Below are 17,362 nucleotides of genomic sequence, written 5' to 3'. Positions count from 1 at the left end.
CTAGTAAGGGTAGAGCTGCTTCTGCTTTCTGCTTTTTTTTGCCCATGATTTTGACAAAAAACACTTTTTTTTTTTTTCATTTGCTAACCATAATTGTCACATCCCGGCCCGGGGCGGAACACTTCCTGGGTCCGCTCCACCACCGTAGCACGATATTGTCCGCTTTAGGCTGTGGGATGTCACAATAATTTTAGCCCCAATTTTTTTAAAAATTTATTTTTAAAATAATTTCAGCAATGACAAACCAAGAAACTTCAAATAGTCCCTCGAACTTGTAGTAATAAATTAAGTATTTATTCTCATGCTTATATATTGTTGTAATTTTTATTTGTGGCCAATTTATTCAAAAAAGATAAGACACCCACCACACATTTACTACCATTACCACTGCACACCACACAGCTTCTTTCCCTTCCCTCATTTGAATTTGGCACCAATCTTAGCATTTAAAAAAAATAAAAAAAAATAAAAAAATTTGACACCAATTAGCCTTCTAATGACCGCCATGGGCACGGCTTCCGTCATCCATAACGGCGTCCACATCCATCTGAAGCTCAATTCCCGACGGCCTAGGCTTTCATTGCCATATCCATCCCCAAATTGGAGTAGGCCCCACTTCTTTCACCATCACATCGTTTCCGTCCGTACAGGTCTCTCACTCACTCTTCCTCGATTCAGTTTCATATGTGCAGTTGCCATATCTGATTTACATATTTGTATTGCAGGTGGCCAATCTGCGCCGATTGCACGGTCTAGAGCAATTGAGCAGGACGATGATTTATCCACCTCAGGTGACTGTTTTCTAATACTCATTGGATGTAAAATTGAGATTCATGAGCAAAAATGTAGTTGCCCACTTTAATTATGTATATATTTTTGACATTGGTAAATTCGAAAAAACACCCTCACAAACTATAAAAGTTCCATAAAAATACACTTCAAGGGTTCAACGGAGAAAAAAAAAACCTCAGGTAACCAAGTGTAATGTTCTAATTGGTTTTTAGTTGCTAAAACCCTTTTGTGCCCTTCTTCAATTGAAATTCAGGATGGAATTTTTTTCAAAGTATTGGGCTTGAAGTACTTTTCTCTAAAATGTAATGTTATTAATGGATTCTTGTGAAAAAAAAAAAATGAAACCTTTTTTAAGGGTTCAATCTAAAGCAACCATATGTTGCTTTAATGAGTTCATGTAAATTGAGTCTAACGACTTTAGATCCAAAAGGACTGGCTTTTGTGAGAATTTTGCGCAAATTATGTCAAATGTGGATATTTTCTGTAGTTTATATGAACTTTCCGCTTGAATCTGCAGAAGAAAAGAGGGGCGATTCTACACCACGTGATGGCATTAGTAAAGTGGAAAGCTCTCCTGATGAAGCTCCGAAGAAAATTAAGGGACCCGAAACATATGCTGCTTCAGTAAGAACTGTAGCCTTGTGGGTGAGCACCTCTCAGCTTAATTTGAACTCTCTACTTCAACAATGCTGATAAATGTAGCTATTAATTCCTTTAGGTTTTTGCCGCGGTTGCATTTGGCATTGGTGTAGGATTTAAAGAAGGAGTTGACAAGGCAACGGAATTCTTTGCTGGGTATGCAGAGATTTCTACTGTGAAAGCTTTCTAACAGTGGATATGAAGTTAAACTCCTTGTTTCTTTGAAGCATTAGTTATTTTTGTTGAAACTGAACTAGGTTACTAGGGCTTTGAAAACACACAGTATGAAAATGCAAGGATGCTTGGGAGAATTCTCCTTTTTCACTGAAACAAAACAACTTCGGCTATTAAATAGCCTTACATCGAACGGGAAGTCAAATAGCAATCCACAACTAACAAGATCCTAAAATTGTGGTGAGTGACTAGATTAAAACAGAAAAGAAACAACTTGTCCCTCAAGTATAGGAGGGTTATTTGCATGTCCAGGATCAACCAACCCTAGAACAAAGGGATAAACCCTAGAATAAAGGAAACCCTAACAACTAGACTATTGAATATTTCAACATCCTCCCTTAAACTGAATACCATTGATATTTAGTTTATACCAGGGTATTCACGAACACCCATTAATTCACGCAACTTTAGAAATGTTTCGAGCTTCACTGGCTTTGTTATAATGTCTGCAATCTGTTCTTGGGTAGAACACTGGAACAGTTCTACAACTCCATCTTTGACAAGGTCTCGAAGAAAATGAAACCGAACATCTATGTGTTTACTGTGATCGTGAAGCACCGGATTCTTTGAAAGTTTAATGGTGGACACATTATCACAATAAACTATTGTTGGACCATCTAGCTTTACACTTAAACTTCCCAGAATTCTTCTCATCCACACTACCTGACATGCACTAGAAGCTGCAGTTATAAACTCCGCCTCAGCAGTAGAGAGAGTGACCACTGGTTGTTTCTTTGAAGACCATGAGACTACACCTGAATTCATCATAAACACATAACCCGAAGTACTCTTTCTATCATCTTGATCACCAGCATAGTCACTATCCGTGTACCCCATGAGCTCTTCATCTCCTTCTTTCTTGTAGAACATACCAAAACCAGCAGTGCCTTTTATGTACCTTAAGATCCTTTTTGCTGCCATCAGATGAGATTCAGTAGGATGCTCCATATACCTACTGATCAGACTTACAGTGAACATGATATCTGGACGTGTAGCTGTTAGGTACATGAGACTTCCAACCATTTGCTTACAGAGCGTGCTATCAACCTTTACTCCCTCTTCATCACTAGTCAGTTTAAAACCAACAATAGGGTTGTGTACTGAGTTGCACTAATCCATATTAAATCTTTCCAACACCTCGTGCATACTTTCGTTGACTAATAAATATTCCATCCGCTTTCTGTACTCCTTCTATGCCAAGAAAGTACCTCATTCTTCCGAGATCAGTCATGTCAAATTCATTCATCATGGATTTTTTAAATTGCTCAAACAGTGATTCATCATTTCCAGTGAATATGAGATCATCAACATAGATGAAACAATTAGGATTTTACCTTCATTAGCGACCTTAATGAACAATGTATGCTCGTAGGGACATTTGTTAAAACCCTCCTTGATGAAGTATGCCTCGATCCGACTGTACCATGCCCATGGAGCCTGCTTGAGTCCATATGGTGCCTTTTTAAGATGATATACCTTGGATTCACTCCCTTTCTGTTCATAACCTGGTGGCTGTTCAACAAAAACTTCTTCATCAATTGCACCATGTAGGAAGGCTGATTTGACATGGAGTTGGTAAATTTTCCAACTCCTCTGTGCAGCGAGGGAGATGACCACTCGAATTGTATCCATCCGAGCCACTGGTGCAAACACCTCAGAAAAATCCACTCCATATTGCTGACTATCCCTTAGCAGCAAGCTGAGCCTTATATTTGTCCACTTCCCCATTTTCATTCAATTTCATCTTGAACACCCACTTTACTCCAATGGTTTTTCCTCCTGGTGGTAGATTAGTCAACTCCCACGTATCATCCTTCTCTATAGCTTCTATTTCTTGTTGCATTGTTTGTCTCCCCTTCTCACTCTTGACGGCATCATAGTAAGTAGTAGGATCACCATTAGTAAACAAGGCTAGGTAAGCCAAGTTCACATTTTCTTCGTCAGAGATACCCTCACCAGTTTCATAATCTTTCATCCAGATTGGTGGTCTTCGAGTTCGTCTCTCTTGAGATGCACTGCCTTCAGTCATGGCTCCTCCTACTTCATGAGACTCATCATCTTCAATGTCTTCAATATCTCCAGATCCCTTTTCATTTTCTGTGGTTGTTTCTTCATTAGTTTCCCATTCCAGATCAATTAAGACAACCTGCTCATAAACCTCATCCCAGTTCCACTGCTCATCTTCCTCAAAAACCACATCTCGACTAACAACAATTTTCTATGAAATAGGATCAAACAGTCTGTAAGCTTTAGATTCTTCACTTACCCCTATTAGTATGCATTTGAGGCTTTTATCATCTAGTTTCACTCTCTTGCTGTCAGGAATGTGCACGTGAGAGATGCATCCAAACATTCTAAAGTGATCCACCGATGGTTTGCGCCCACTTCAAGCTTCTTCAGGTGTTTTGTTTTTTACGGCACGAGTTGGACTTCTATTTAATACATGCACCGCCCAGTTTACAGCTTCAGGCCAGAATGGCTTTGGAATTTTCTTCTCTGACAGCATGCAACGTACTATATTCATGATAGTTCGATTTTTCCTTTCTGCTACGCCGTTCTGTTGAGGTGTGTAGGCAGCCGTCAATTGTCTGTGAATGCCATTCTCATTGCAAAAATTTGTGAATTCATGTGACATGAATTCACCTCCTCGATCTGTCCTTAAGCCTCTTATGAATGCTCCTGTTTCTTTCTCCACACTAGCTTTATATATTTTGAACATGGCAAAGGCTTCTGATTTTTCAACCAGAAAGTAAACCCACGTTCTTCTACTAAAGTCATCAATAAAGGTGAGAAGATACCTCTTCTTACTATTTGAAATGGGACTTATCGGGCCACATATGTCAGCATGTATTAACTGTAGTATTTTGGATGCTCTCCACATACTTTCATGTGGAAAGGAGTCACGATGCTGCTTTCCCACAAGACAGTCTTCACACATCTTCTGAGAAGCTTTGAGCTTTGGCAATCCTTCAACTAAATTCTTTTGTTATAGCACCTTCAATCCATTCCAGCTCAGATGACCATACCGACAGTGCCAGAAAGTTGCCTGGTCTGTGGTTGTCATGGTGAGACATTTTTGTTCCCTTATTGGACAATGAGCAATCAAGGCGAACATCCTATTGCACGTCATCTCCGTCTCTAGAATTAGACCTTTCTCAGGATGAAAGATCTTACACTTTTCGTGTTGCATGAGTACTGCGAGTCCTCTGTCTTGCAGTTGACCAATACTCAGCAGATTATTCTTTAACTCAGGTACAAAGAAAACTCCTGTGATGACATGCATGATCCCATGCACTTCTAGTCGTACCTTGCCTTTGCCCTTTACACTGAGACTGGAGTCATTCCCCAGTTTCACTGACTCTCGAAAGCTATCATCCATCTCAGAAAACACTTCTCTTCTGCCACACATATGATTACTACATCCAGAGTCAAGAAACCAAATATACTCCTTCTTAGCTTCCTTAATCTCCACGTGCGCCATTAGCAACATTTCTTCCTTGGTTTCTACAAAATTCGCCTGTGAATCCCCAGCTTTCTTTGGACATTCCCACTGAAAGTGCCCTAGTGCATGACAATTGTAGCATTCGATGATAGATTTGTCAAACCCAGATCTACCTCTTCCTCTCCCTCTTCCTCGGTAGGACACACGACCGCCACTTCTTCGTCCTTGCTGACCTCCTGAGGTGACTTGGAGGGCTTGTTCATCCATAACTCGGCGACTAACTCTTTGTTCATACACAAGAAGACTCTCTGGAGTTCATCAATGGATAACGCATCCACGTCATTCGACTCTTCAATCGAGCAAACAACATAGTCGTATTTTGAAGTCATGGACCTCAAGATTTTTTCAATAATCACCACATCCTCCATTCGTTCTCCGTGAATTCTCATCTTATTAGCTATAGCAAGCGTTCTGCCAAAGTAGTCATTGACAGTTTCCCCAGTCTTCAAATGCAGTAATTCAAAATCCTTCCGAAGAGCCTGCAGTTGGGCACGCTTCACACGTGTTGTTCCCTGATATTTCTGTTTCAAGGAGTCCCATATATCCTTAGCTGTGTCCTTCAAAATCGTCTCTAGGATTGAGCAATCAATGGCCTGGATAGATAGTTCTTGGCCTTCAAGTCTTTCGATTTCTGCTCCTCCAGCGCCTTCTTCTGCATCTCACTAGATTTAGCTCCTCCTGCTACTGCAGTGATTCCTATCTCCACCAGGTTCCAATATTCTTTGGAATGCAGAAAGTTCTCCATAAGCATACTCCAATGATCATAGTGCCCATCGAACCTTGGGATAGCTGGTTGTACAAAGTTGCTCTCAGATGCCATAGTGGTGTTCTCTCACACTAACAACCGGTTTGGTCAGGCCCCGTGATAGGGCTCTGATACCAGATGTTGAAACTGAACTAGGTTACTAGGGCTTTGAAAACACACAGTATGAAAATGCAAGGATGCTTGGGAGAATTCTCTTTTTTCACTGAAACAAAACATCTTCGGCTATTAAATAGCCTTACATCGAATGGGAAGTCAAATAGCAATCCACAACTAACAAGATCCTAAAATTGTGGTGAGTGACTAGATTAAAACAGAAAAGAAACAACTTGTCCCTCAAGTATAGGAGGGTTATTTGCACGTCCAGGATCAATCAACCCTAGAACAAAGGGTTAAACCCTAGAATAAAGGAAACCCTAACAACTAGACTGTTGAATATTTCAACAATTTTCCGGTGTCTTAATAAAATGGGCAATACATACTTTTAATTTGGTGATATTGTTCATCTGACTGGATGGTTTATATATGATTTGGTTTTTTTCCTTTATGCGTATATTTTCGTGCTGGATTCTAAATGTTAGGATGTATTAGGTATTTACTGGAACAAAGCTTGTTAGTAGACAATCTGTTTGTCTTTGTTCTAGTTTTCAAGTACTTCAAGGTGCCACTTATGTATCAGGTATTTTGTAAACCTTTTAGCACTCAAATTTATGTTCTATAGGTTCTCAATTTTTATGTAAAAGATTGTTTTTGAATAAAGCTGTCTGTAATTCATGGTTACGAAAGCTTTGCTCCCTGAACTACAGAATCGGGTACTTTCATATGGTATTGCCGGAGCAGTGGTCTTTCGTTTGACATTAATTCTCCTTGGAACAGCTACACTTCAGGTAAACTTATAGTTCTCTGTGCATATTTGTGCTTGTGATCCTATACTTCTTGTTTTTACATGTTCATTTTGTAATTTTCGGGATGTGTTGCTTTAGAAGTTTGAAGTGGTAAATCTTTTCCTGGCCGCAATACTCCTTTACTCATCTTTCAAGGTGAATCTTCTATTCTGAAAATGGTGTGATAACTATATTTTTTTTCTTATATATTTTCTCAATGGATTGTTGACTGAGTTTACTCCTTAAATTAAACCTGTGTTTCTGCACTTATTGACTTCTTGCCATCAGATGACTCAAAATATCTTTTTTATTGTTCTAGCTATTTTCCAGTGGGGAAGATGACACTGATCTATCCAACAATTTTATTGTGAAGACATGCCAGAGATTCATCCCAGTCACATGTAATGTTTTCCTGTGTATTTATTTTCTTCCTACTTCTAGTCAAAGTGTCGATTGTTGATTCTTTGTAATTCAAGCTTGGATCAAAATTGAAAATTCTAAATTTATAGGGGATGATCTGATCCTTGTCTTTTTTATCTCATTTGAATTTTGAACTCACTTTTAGTAAATAACCTTGAGCATGACCTTTGAATATAGAAAGACTTAGTAGACCATCTTTCGGGCGGAATCTTTCAGTTTGGCGAGACTTTGCATACTTGAATTTTACACTACATCATAATAAGAAAAAAAAAAAAAAAAAAAAAAAGGATTGTGTAGATTACTTTGTCCTGCAAATTTACATCCTTTTAACCATTTTGCCACCTGATCAGCTATCTTGCAAAACGCACTTTGCACTAGCTTCTTTCTGGTATATTATCTAATCCATACCTTTTTTTCTGGTGAATTCTTGCAGCTAATTATGGTGGGAATCGATTCTTTACATTTCAAGATGGTGTCCGGAAGGTAAGTTGTTGATGGGATCTTCTTAGGTTACAACATTTTATTTCACAGTTATGGAGATATAAAACTCTTAAACTGCACAGATGTAATTTACAACTTCCTCTGGATCAAGATGCAACATTTTACATTTTCTGAATCCAAATTAATCAATATTTGTGTTAAATTAATGGTTACTTGATCTCTAACAGGTGTCAAACATTTTGGGCAGGCCACACCTTTACTTCTCACAGTAGCAGTTATTGAGCTCAGTGACATAGCATTTGCTGTAGGTTTCCCCACCTACCAATAATGTCAGACATTATTATATACGATGCACGTTGCTTTTCCAGTTAATGTTGTAATTGAAATAATGATGTGATGCTACATTTTTCTATAGGTCGACTCTATACCGGCAGTTTTCTGCGTTACTCGGGATCCTTTTATAGTTTTCAGTTCTAATCTTTTTGCCATCGTTGGTAATTCTTGTTAGATGTAGGATTCAATTGACCATATTTCTGTGAATTACGGCCGAGTTGCTATACAGTTACAATCTTATTTCTAAATGCGTGCGCATTTCTGCAGCAGATGATAGTTAACCCTTTCCCAATGAGTGCAGGTTTAAGGTCGCTTTACACACTTATTTCTCAGGGTATGTCAGACTTGGAGTATTTACAGGTACAAATTTGACCATCTCTACTTGAATTTCTAGCTCTTTCTGCACAATGAACTAGTGATCATCTACCCATAGATAACCATCAGCACAGGGACTCACTCGATTAAACTGTTAATTCCTAATTTAAGGTTCTTTGCTTCCTTTTAAAAGTTAAAATCCTATAAGGTTACATATTGTTCCGATTCTCTCATTTCAGCCATCAATTGCTGTTGTTCTGGGCTTTATCGGGTGTAAGATGATCCTGGATTTTTTTTGGTGGGTATTTCAAGTACTATTGTATTTGTAAAAAATCTTCAATCCATCCTAAATTCACCTTTTCTCAACTCCTCGACGGGGTTCCATGTATCAACCGAGGTGTCTCTTGGCCTTGTAGCTACAGGTCTTAGTGCTGGGGTGCTGTTAAGTCTAATGAAGAAGTCTGACTAGTTTAAGGAAACCATTCAAGCTCAGGGCAGGTGAAAAAATCTGAACTTTTTTTATTTTTATTCTCGCTTGAACTATTTTTCTTTAGTTCTTCGTTTTTATTATATTTTTGGCATTTAATCTTGCCTTTTTTCTATCAACAATTGTTGTTAACAGTTATGCAATAACAACCATTCAAATTCAGTAAAAAGAAAATTTTCAGATAACTCTTTCGGCACAAAATGTGTACTGAGAAACCATCAACAAGAGGGGAAAACGCAGTTTGAGTTGAAAGTCAATGTCGGATATAACCAGAAAATGGTGGCGATTATATAATACACGTATCAGAAACCACTAGCAGAAACTTTGTGGACGAGAAAGTGATTTGCCTTTCTTATTCTTCTTCCCTATGGTCTGTGATTCATGAACTCACGCATGAGATGTGAATGCTTTTGTTATAGTAATAGTGAGAAAAGCAATGGCGGAAATCTTGCAAGGTTGAAGGAAGAAGATTTTTCTTTCGTGGTCATGTCCCGCAAAGCGTTTGGCCATGAATTATGTGAAGAGTTAAGTTTCTCTTAGTCCAACAACGATAGACCGGCAAAGGCGTCGCAATTTCATCAACGATGAGATCTATGTTTGGGTAAATCATGTAAGTAGCAGCTTTCTTTTGGTTGTAATGAGAAGCAGATGGATGGAATAATTCAATTTTGTAGCTTAAAGTATACAGATGTCATTTACTCGTATTATAATGTGAATCAGTAACACAATTTGGTGGCATGATGTTCATATTCAACTAGTTCAGGCGCAAGCAAAACCTAAAGAATTTCTTTCCTCAACTATTTGTACTGTATCTGAAATGAACTTTGGCTATTCCCATTCCTCAACTCCTCTAGACTATACTTATTCTCTTTCAACTAGGGGCTAATTGAAGTTGCTGACTCTCATAGCAGCGAAGGGCAGTATTTTTTCGTAGTAATAGCACCTCTCCTAACCAATCTTCGATCAAACTTGCATTCCCCAGGCGCTATGAAATATGGGTCTTTCCTCTTATCGTATGTATCGGCTTGTCCTGAGTCTATGCTTCAACATGAATCACACAAGGGTAGATTGATACAATAGAAACTTCTGGTAAAATGCCCACCCATAATCCAGCAGATAAAATACATTACATAGCCCGTTCTAATCCGGAATATGAACCATAAAAGAAAATATCGATTAAACCGATCACAAGAATTCTGGCTACAGTACCTATTATCCAAAGAGGAATCCTTCCAGTAGTATCGGCCATTTGTCCTACTGTCCTTCACATTTTATCAAGTGGTCGTGCTAGAGACATAAACAACCATAGATAATTATGAGATGGTATATTTCCGAATGGGATAAGAGAATTCCTACCATCTATTCTGGTAGAAGCCTAGAGGGTCGGAGCTCCACACACAGGTTTTAGCAGCGATGAACAGAGATAAATAATTTACTTATAGAAATAGAGGAACAAGTCCAAAAAGGTTGTCTATCTTATTCAACTCCTTATTCCATGAGTTTCTACACGATTTGAGAGATGCTTAACTTAGGCACCCTCAACGGACACTTTAAACATGAAAATTTCTTGAAACAAGAATACGTGTACAAAATAATATTTTGTGTTAATGATTTTGGGGTTACAATCTCTTTGTAATTTGGTCCTCTGATTCGATCTCCATAAGATATTGGTTTGTTGACGTGTTGTTGATCCAAGAGCTGTTGAGGCTTGATCTTGGATGAATAGTTGGAAGTTTCTTCAAGGATCGTCGGGGCTTGATCTTGAAGTTGATCCAAATGGCCGTTGGAGCTTAATCTTAGGATGAACAGGTGGGATCTTCTTCAAGGGCCTTCAGGGCTTGATCTTTGAATAATGGTTGTGCAGATTTCTTCAAGGGTCATCGAGCTTGATCTTGAAGGTTGATGGATGAGCGGATCTTCAAGGATTTTTGGGCTTGATCTTGAAGAACAGTTGGATGTGTGGATTTATTGATATTGTTGATCTAAAGGGCCGTTGGGGCTTGATCTTGGGATGAATGGATGATGAACGATGAACACTTTCTTCAAGGGCCGTCGGGGCTTAATCTTGAAGAATGATTGTGTGGATTTCTTCAAGGGCTTTTGGGCTTGATCTTGAAGAAAGGTTGGATGTGTGGATTTCTTCAAGGACCGTTGGGGCTTAATCTTGGGATGAACGGATGATGAACGATGAACACTTTCTTTTGGGAGCTTGATCTCGGGATGAACGGATGATGATCTTGGGATGAACGGATGATGAATGATGAACACTTTCTTTTGGGGCTTGATCTTGGGATGAACGGATGATGAATGATGAACACTTTCTTCAAGGGTTGTCGGGGCTTGATCTTGAAGAATGGTTATGTGGATTTCTTCAAGGGCTTTTGGGCTTGATCTTGAAGAACAGTTGGATGTGTGGATTTGTTAATGTTGTTTATCCAAAAGGGGGGCTTGATTTTGGGATAAACAGATGATGAACCATGAACACTTTCTTCGAGGGCCATCGGGGCTTGATCTTAAAGAATGGTTGTGCTGATTTCTTCAAGGGCTTTTGGGCTTGATCTTGAAGGTTGATGGATGAGCGGGTTTTCAAAGGCTTTTGGGCTTGATCTTTAAGAATGGTTGGATGTGTGGATTTGTTGATGTTGTTGATCCAAAGGGCCGTTGAGGCTTGATCTTAGGATGAACGGATGATGAACCATGAACACTTTCTTCAAGGGCCGTTGGGGCTTAATCTTGTGTTGGTGGAAGTTCTTCAAGGGTCATCGGGGCTTGATCTTGAAGGAGGATTTGATGAAGAAACAAAGAGAGCTTTCTTAATCCTTCGAGATTTGCTTGAGAGCTTTAGAGTTTCAAAACTTCAAGGTTTTGGTGTGATATCCATTCCTCCCAAAATGAATGCCTTGGCTTCCTATTTATAGAATTCCAAAACTTGATTTTTTTATTTAAATAATCAGATGAAATAAATCATTTCTGCCAGGTATTGACACGTGTCCTATTTGATGACTTTTTCGATTTATTTCAATTTTTCGTTGAGTCACACGCTACGTGTAAAATTTATGTGACATGTAAGCGTTGAAATTTTAATTATTGGTCAACATTCATTTCATCAAAATTTCGATGTCTACAAATGCCCCCACTTCAAGGCGCGTTGCATACATGTGCTTGTCACGTGCAGGAGATGCATTTTGAAGTCCCTTAATGTAAATGTCGATTCAATGGCCGTCAAGGCTTGATCTTGAAATGGACTGGAAATTTCTTCAAGGGCCACTGAAGCTTAATCTTGAATTGAGCTAAAAGTTTTCTTCAAGTGCCGTTGAGGCTTGTTCTTGAATTTTGTTTGAAATTTCTTCAAGGGCAGTCGAGTCTTGATCTTGAGTGAAATTGGACCACAAAGAACTTTAAATGGTAGATCTTTGCGCTTGTTGACTTTCCACAGCTTTGATCTTGAACGGGGTTGGAGGATTTGAGCAAGTAAGAAGAGAGTTCCCTGGTGGTGGTGGTGATTTGATGGCGTTACACCACGGTAACGGTGCCATCGAAAGGTTGTTGAAGTTTCTCAAGCTCTTTGATTAGACCAACAATGCCAAGCTTGGATTTAACTCAGACACCTCCATCTGGATCATGCGGTTTTGCAAGGAAGGGTGTCACGCGATAGTGATCTGTTACAGCTCACCATGTTGCATTCTTCTCTGCTTGCTTTTTTTTTTTTTGCATGGCCGAAGTGGTGCTCAACTTTTTGCCTCTAAATGGTCATTCAGAGCATCACTTCTCAGCGACTCATCCATGCTTGGCAGCTTCAGCGTAAAAAACCAGCATTATATCAACTGTTCTAAAGTATTTTCTGGGGAAACTCGAGACTTATTAACAATTGAAGACGAGCACTCGAGAGCAAAGCTAGGTAAGCAACCAGGCAAAGGTTCTAGGCAATTAGTTCCAGATCGAAAGTTTGATTTCAAGTTCCGACTGATTGTTTTTTTTCTCTTTGTCCTGCAGGTAAAAGTAAGGGTAAAGGAAAAGACAGAGAAAAAGCATGCTATGAGATATCTTTGCTTTCGACCCTGATGATATAAGATATTGTAGACATCGAAATTTCAGTAAAACAAATGTTCACCAATGCATTAAAGTTTTGACGTGTCAAGGCATACATGGCATACGCCACGTGTTGTACAAATTGTACACATGGCGTGTGACTCAACAAAATAGGAAGAAATACCCTTGAAGGATTAAACAAGTTTTTCTTCTCATTTTGGGCAATGACAAGGCAAGTACATTTCAATCCATTGAGGATCAAAACAAGTTTTTCTTCTCATGTTGGGCAATGACAAGGCAAGCACACTTCAATCCATTACGGATCAAAGTAAGTTTTTCTCATTTGGGCAATGACAAAGCATACACATTTCAAGTTTAAAATGGTGTTAAGTGGGAAATTAGGCCATAAGTTACACCACTTCAAGTTTAAAATGGTATTAAGTGGGAGTTTAGGCCATAAGTTACACCACTTCAAGTTTAAAATGGTATTAAGTGGGAAATTAGGCCATAAGTTACACCACTTCAATTTCAATATTGCATTAAGTGGGAAAATTAGGCAATGGTGCTTGGAAAGGAAAAAAATATTTTTGTGGTGGTGATTCATTCTCAAAGCCTATAAATAGGCTTCTCCATCAAGGTATCAAGCATCAACCAATTCACAAATACATTTCTCTACTCCAAAATTAGAAGAGGAATTCCCCAAATCCTTGAAGCTTTGAAACTCCAAAGCTTCCAACCATCCAAATTCCCAAGAATTCTGAAGGATCAAGAAAGCTCTCTTCGTTCTTCGTTAAATCCTCTTTCAAGATCAAGCCCCGACGGCCCTTGAAGAAGGTGTTCATCGTTCATCCTAAGATCAAGCCCCAACGGCCCTTTGAATCAACAGCACAAACAAATCCACACATCCAATCGTTCTTCAAGATTTAGCCCAACGGCCCTTGAAGATCCGCTCATCCATCAACCTTCAAGATCAAGCCCCGACGGCCCTTGAAGAAAGTGTTCATCCGTTCATCCTAAGCATAAGCCCCCAACGGCCCTTTGGATCAACAACCTCAACAAATCCACACATCCAATCGTTCTTCAAGATTAAGCCCAAAAGCCCTTGAAGATCCGCTCATCCATCAACCTTCAAGATCAAGCCCAAAAGCCCTTGAAGAAATCCACACAACCATTATTCAAGATCAAGCCCCGACGGCCCTTGAAGAAAGTGTTCATCCGTTCATCAACTGTTCATCCTAAGCTCAAGCCCCAACGACCCTTTGGATCAACAACCTCAACAAATCCACACATCCAATCAACCTTTAAGATCAAGCCCAAAAGCCCTTGAAGAAAACCAACTGTTCATTCAAGATCAAGCCTCGACGGCCCTTGAAGAAAACTAACCGTTCTTCAACATTAAGCCCAAAAAGCCCTTGAAGATCCGCTCATCCATCAAATCCTTCTTCAAGATCAAGCCCAAAAGCCCCCTTGAAAAAAACCAACTGTTCATTCAAGATCAAGCCTCGACGGCCCTTGAAGAAAACTAACCGTTCTTCAAGATCAAGCCCAAAAGCCCTTGAAGATCCGCTCATCCATCAACCTTCAAGATCAAGCCCAAAAGCCCTTGAAGAAATCCACACAACCATTATTCAAGATCAAGCCCCGACGGCCCTTGAAGAAAGTGTTCATCCGTTCATCAACTGTTCATCCTTAGATCAAGCCCCGACGGCCCTTTGGATCAACAACTCATCCACAAACCTACACCCTACGAAGATAGAATCAGAGGACCAAATTTGAGAGAGATCGTAACCCCAAAATCATTAAACACAAAAATATTATTTTGTACACGTTATTCTTGTTTCTTGTTTCAAGGAACTTTCGTGTTCACAAATTTGGCACGCCCGGTGGGACATCTATACCTCTCATCTCTATCCTCAAAACATCGAAAAACGCAAATGGCATCAAGAAAGGATCAAGCTGTTCCTGCAATCAAAGCAAAGAACAAGAACATCATCGCAGCAAGTGGTGATATTTCGGGCACCATAACCCGAAGTAAGGCAAGAGCTCTTTTTACCGCAGCTTCCGCCCCTGCATTAACTCTGTCAAAGGAACAAGAGCACCTGAGGCACGAGCCTGTGATCACCCTAGCCTCGCTAAGGGCATCAAGAGAGGAAAGCCCAAGGAAATACTCAGAGTCCCTACTCTCCGACGCTGAGTCGAGCGGCAGTACAACCATGCAAGTCATGACCACTGGAGCAACTTCAATCGAGGAGCAGCTAGCTCAGATGAATGAAGCAATCGCAAAGCTTACACGGACTGTGGAAGAGAAGGACTTGCAGATTGCCGCACTTGTCAACCAACTAGATGCGCTGCCCGACGTGAAAGTCGACCTAAATGTTGGCCTATTAAAGAAAGAAGTCGACGAAGAAGATGAGCCACCAGCGGAGAAAGTTGAAGAAAAGCCGAAGCTAGACCAAGCAACGGCATTCATGGGATCTCTCTCTATCCAGCAGTTACAGGAGATGATCGCAAGCACTATCAAGACACAGTACGAAGGAAGCTCGCATGACTCCGTACTGTACTCAAAGCCTTACTCCAAGAAGATTGATGCTTTGAAAATGCCAAGGGGTTATCAACCCCCAAAGTTCGTGCAGTTCGATGGAAAAGGCAACCCGAAGCAACATGTCGCCCATTTCATTGAAACTTGCAACAATGCTGGGACAGAGGGAGACTACCTCGTCAAACAGTTCGTGCGTTCGCTGAAAAGTAACGCTTTTGACTGGTACACTGACCTCGAACCTGAGTCTATCAACAGTTGGGACCAGCTAGAAAGGGAATTCCTCAACCGTTTCTACAGCACTTGTCGTACTGTAAGCATGCTAGAGCTGACCAGTACGAAACAGTGGAGAGATGAACATGTCGTCGACTACATAAATAGATGGCGCTCCTTAAGTCTGGATTGCAAAGATCGGCTTTCTGAAACCTCTGCCATTGAGATGTGCGTTCAAGGCATGCAGTGGGGACTACACTACATCCTTCAAGGCATCAAACCACGAACATTTGAGGAGTTAGCCACCCGCGCCCATGATATGGAGTTAAGTATCACCCGTCATGGGAAGAAAGAACAGATCACCGACTACAAGAATGACAAAGTTTTGGGGCCAAAGGTGGATAAGGCTACGTGGAAACCCACCAAGGAAGCAATGACGGTCAACACAACTCCAGTCAAAATCCATACACGAAGCAAGGCGATTCAAACCGAAGCTTTTCGTGATCAAGAGATACGTAGACGCACTTTGAAGGAGCTTGAGGAGAAGACTTATCCATTCCCCGACTCTGACGTGGTTGCCATGTTGAAAGACTTGCTTGACAAAAAGGTGATCGACCTACCTGAGTGCAGACGGCCAGAAGATATGAACCGTACTGACAGTCTAAGGTACTGTAAATTCCACCGCTTCATTAGTCATCCGACGGAAAAGTGCTTTGTGCTAAAAGATTTCATCATGAAGTTGGCTCAGAAAGGGATCATCGAGCTAGATCTTAATGATGTGGTGAAGTCAAACTATACCACCGTCACTTCTTGCTCTTTGAACTCAAAATCTTCACCTCAACCGCTGGGGGCATGCTCCAAAACTATGTCAGTCAAGTCAAGTGAAGTTGAAGGATGGACTTATGTCACTCCAAAGAAAATACACAAGAAACATAGGTCTCCTCCACAAGTTCACCAATCGGAAAGGGGGCAAAGCAGTTATCATCAACCTTCAAAGCTACATGAAAGTGTTGAGGATGATGAAGTTATGACACAAAGATCGTCCGTTGCCATCACGATGCGCGATTTCTTCCCCAAAGACTTCTTCAATCACTCAGTCAAGACTCCTTGCTATAAAGATTGCAAGGAATGCTTCTCTAAGATCATTTGACAAATTCATAACCAAAGCTCCTCGTTCGCACGAGCCTAAAAGGTGACAACCAAACGCTCATTGCCTGCACGAGCTGAAACTGCAAACGGCACCAAACGCTCCTTGCCTGCACGAGTTGAAACTGCAAACGGCACCAAAGCTCCTTGTCTGCACGAGCTGAAACTGCAAACGACACCACAAGCTCCTCGTTCGCACGAGCCTAAAAGGCGACAACCAAAGCTCCTCGTTCGCACGAGCCTAAAAGGCGACAACCAAAGCTCCTTGTCTGCACGAACTGAAACTGCAAACGACACCACAAGCTCCTCGTTCGCACGAGCCTAAAAGGCGACAACCAAAGCTCCTTGTCTGCACGAGCTGAAACTGCAAACGACACCACAAGCTCCTCGTTCGCACGAGCCTAAAAGACGACAACCAAAGCTCCTCGTTCGCACGAGCCTAAAAGGCGACAACCAAAGCTCCTCGTTCGCACGAGCCTAAAAGGTGACAACCAAAGCTCCTCGTTCACACGAGCCTAAAAGGTGACAACCAAACGCTCCTTGCCTGCACGAGCTGAAACTGCAAACGGCACCAAACGCTCATTGCCGATCATCCAATCCCGGCTGATTGGAAAATCTCAGACGACTT

At 40.6% G+C, this 17,362-nt stretch overlaps 1 protein-coding gene across 16 annotated transcripts; it reads left to right on the top strand.

The window, feature by feature from the left end:
• The first annotated feature begins 306 nt into the window (after positions 1–306).
• Positions 307–9,655, top strand: LOC103933972 (thylakoid membrane protein TERC, chloroplastic-like). Of its 16 annotated transcripts, none has more exons than XM_048567672.1 (15): positions 311–650; positions 726–791; positions 1,310–1,437; positions 1,511–1,587; positions 6,522–6,609; positions 6,737–6,817; positions 6,914–6,970; positions 7,134–7,215; positions 7,668–7,717; positions 7,923–7,979; positions 8,091–8,169; positions 8,310–8,368; positions 8,563–8,619; positions 8,700–8,821; positions 9,236–9,655. In XM_048567672.1, the coding sequence occupies exons 1-14, from the start codon at positions 497–499 to the stop codon at positions 8,790–8,792; spliced, it is 1,128 nt and encodes a 375-aa protein (XP_048423629.1). In that variant the 5' UTR covers positions 311–496; the 3' UTR covers positions 8,793–8,821; positions 9,236–9,655. The 16 variants fall into 16 exon arrangements, 8 of the variants coding, with proteins under 8 accessions (XP_048423630.1, XP_048423629.1, XP_048423628.1 ...); XM_048567671.1 differs by having other exon boundaries at positions 8,992–9,655; XM_048567670.1 differs by having other exon boundaries at positions 8,946–9,655.
• Positions 9,656–17,362: the final 7,707 nt, after the last annotated feature.

This window comes from the organism of the source record quoted next, unplaced genomic scaffold, assembly GCF_019419815.1.
Source record: "Pyrus x bretschneideri cultivar Hongxiangsu unplaced genomic scaffold, Pyrus_bretschneideri_v1 Contig45, whole genome shotgun sequence".
Lineage (NCBI taxonomy): Eukaryota > Viridiplantae > Streptophyta > Magnoliopsida > Rosales > Rosaceae > Pyrus > Pyrus x bretschneideri.
Note: the sequence above shows the minus strand (reverse complement) of the source record. Positions and strands in the feature narration are given on the sequence as shown.

Excerpts from the sequence above, each read along its gene's own strand:
- LOC103933972 (XM_048567672.1), top strand. The coding sequence starts at position 497 with ATGACCGCCATGGGCACGGCTTCCGTCATCCATAACGGCGTCCACATC. Across the intron at positions 651-725 it reads CATCGTTTCCGTCCGTACAG|GTGGCCAATCTGCGCCGATT; the intron begins GTCTCTCACTCA and ends TTTGTATTGCAG. Across the intron at positions 8,620-8,699 it reads AGATGATCCTGGATTTTTTT|GGGTTCCATGTATCAACCGA; the intron begins TGGTGGGTATTT and ends AACTCCTCGACG.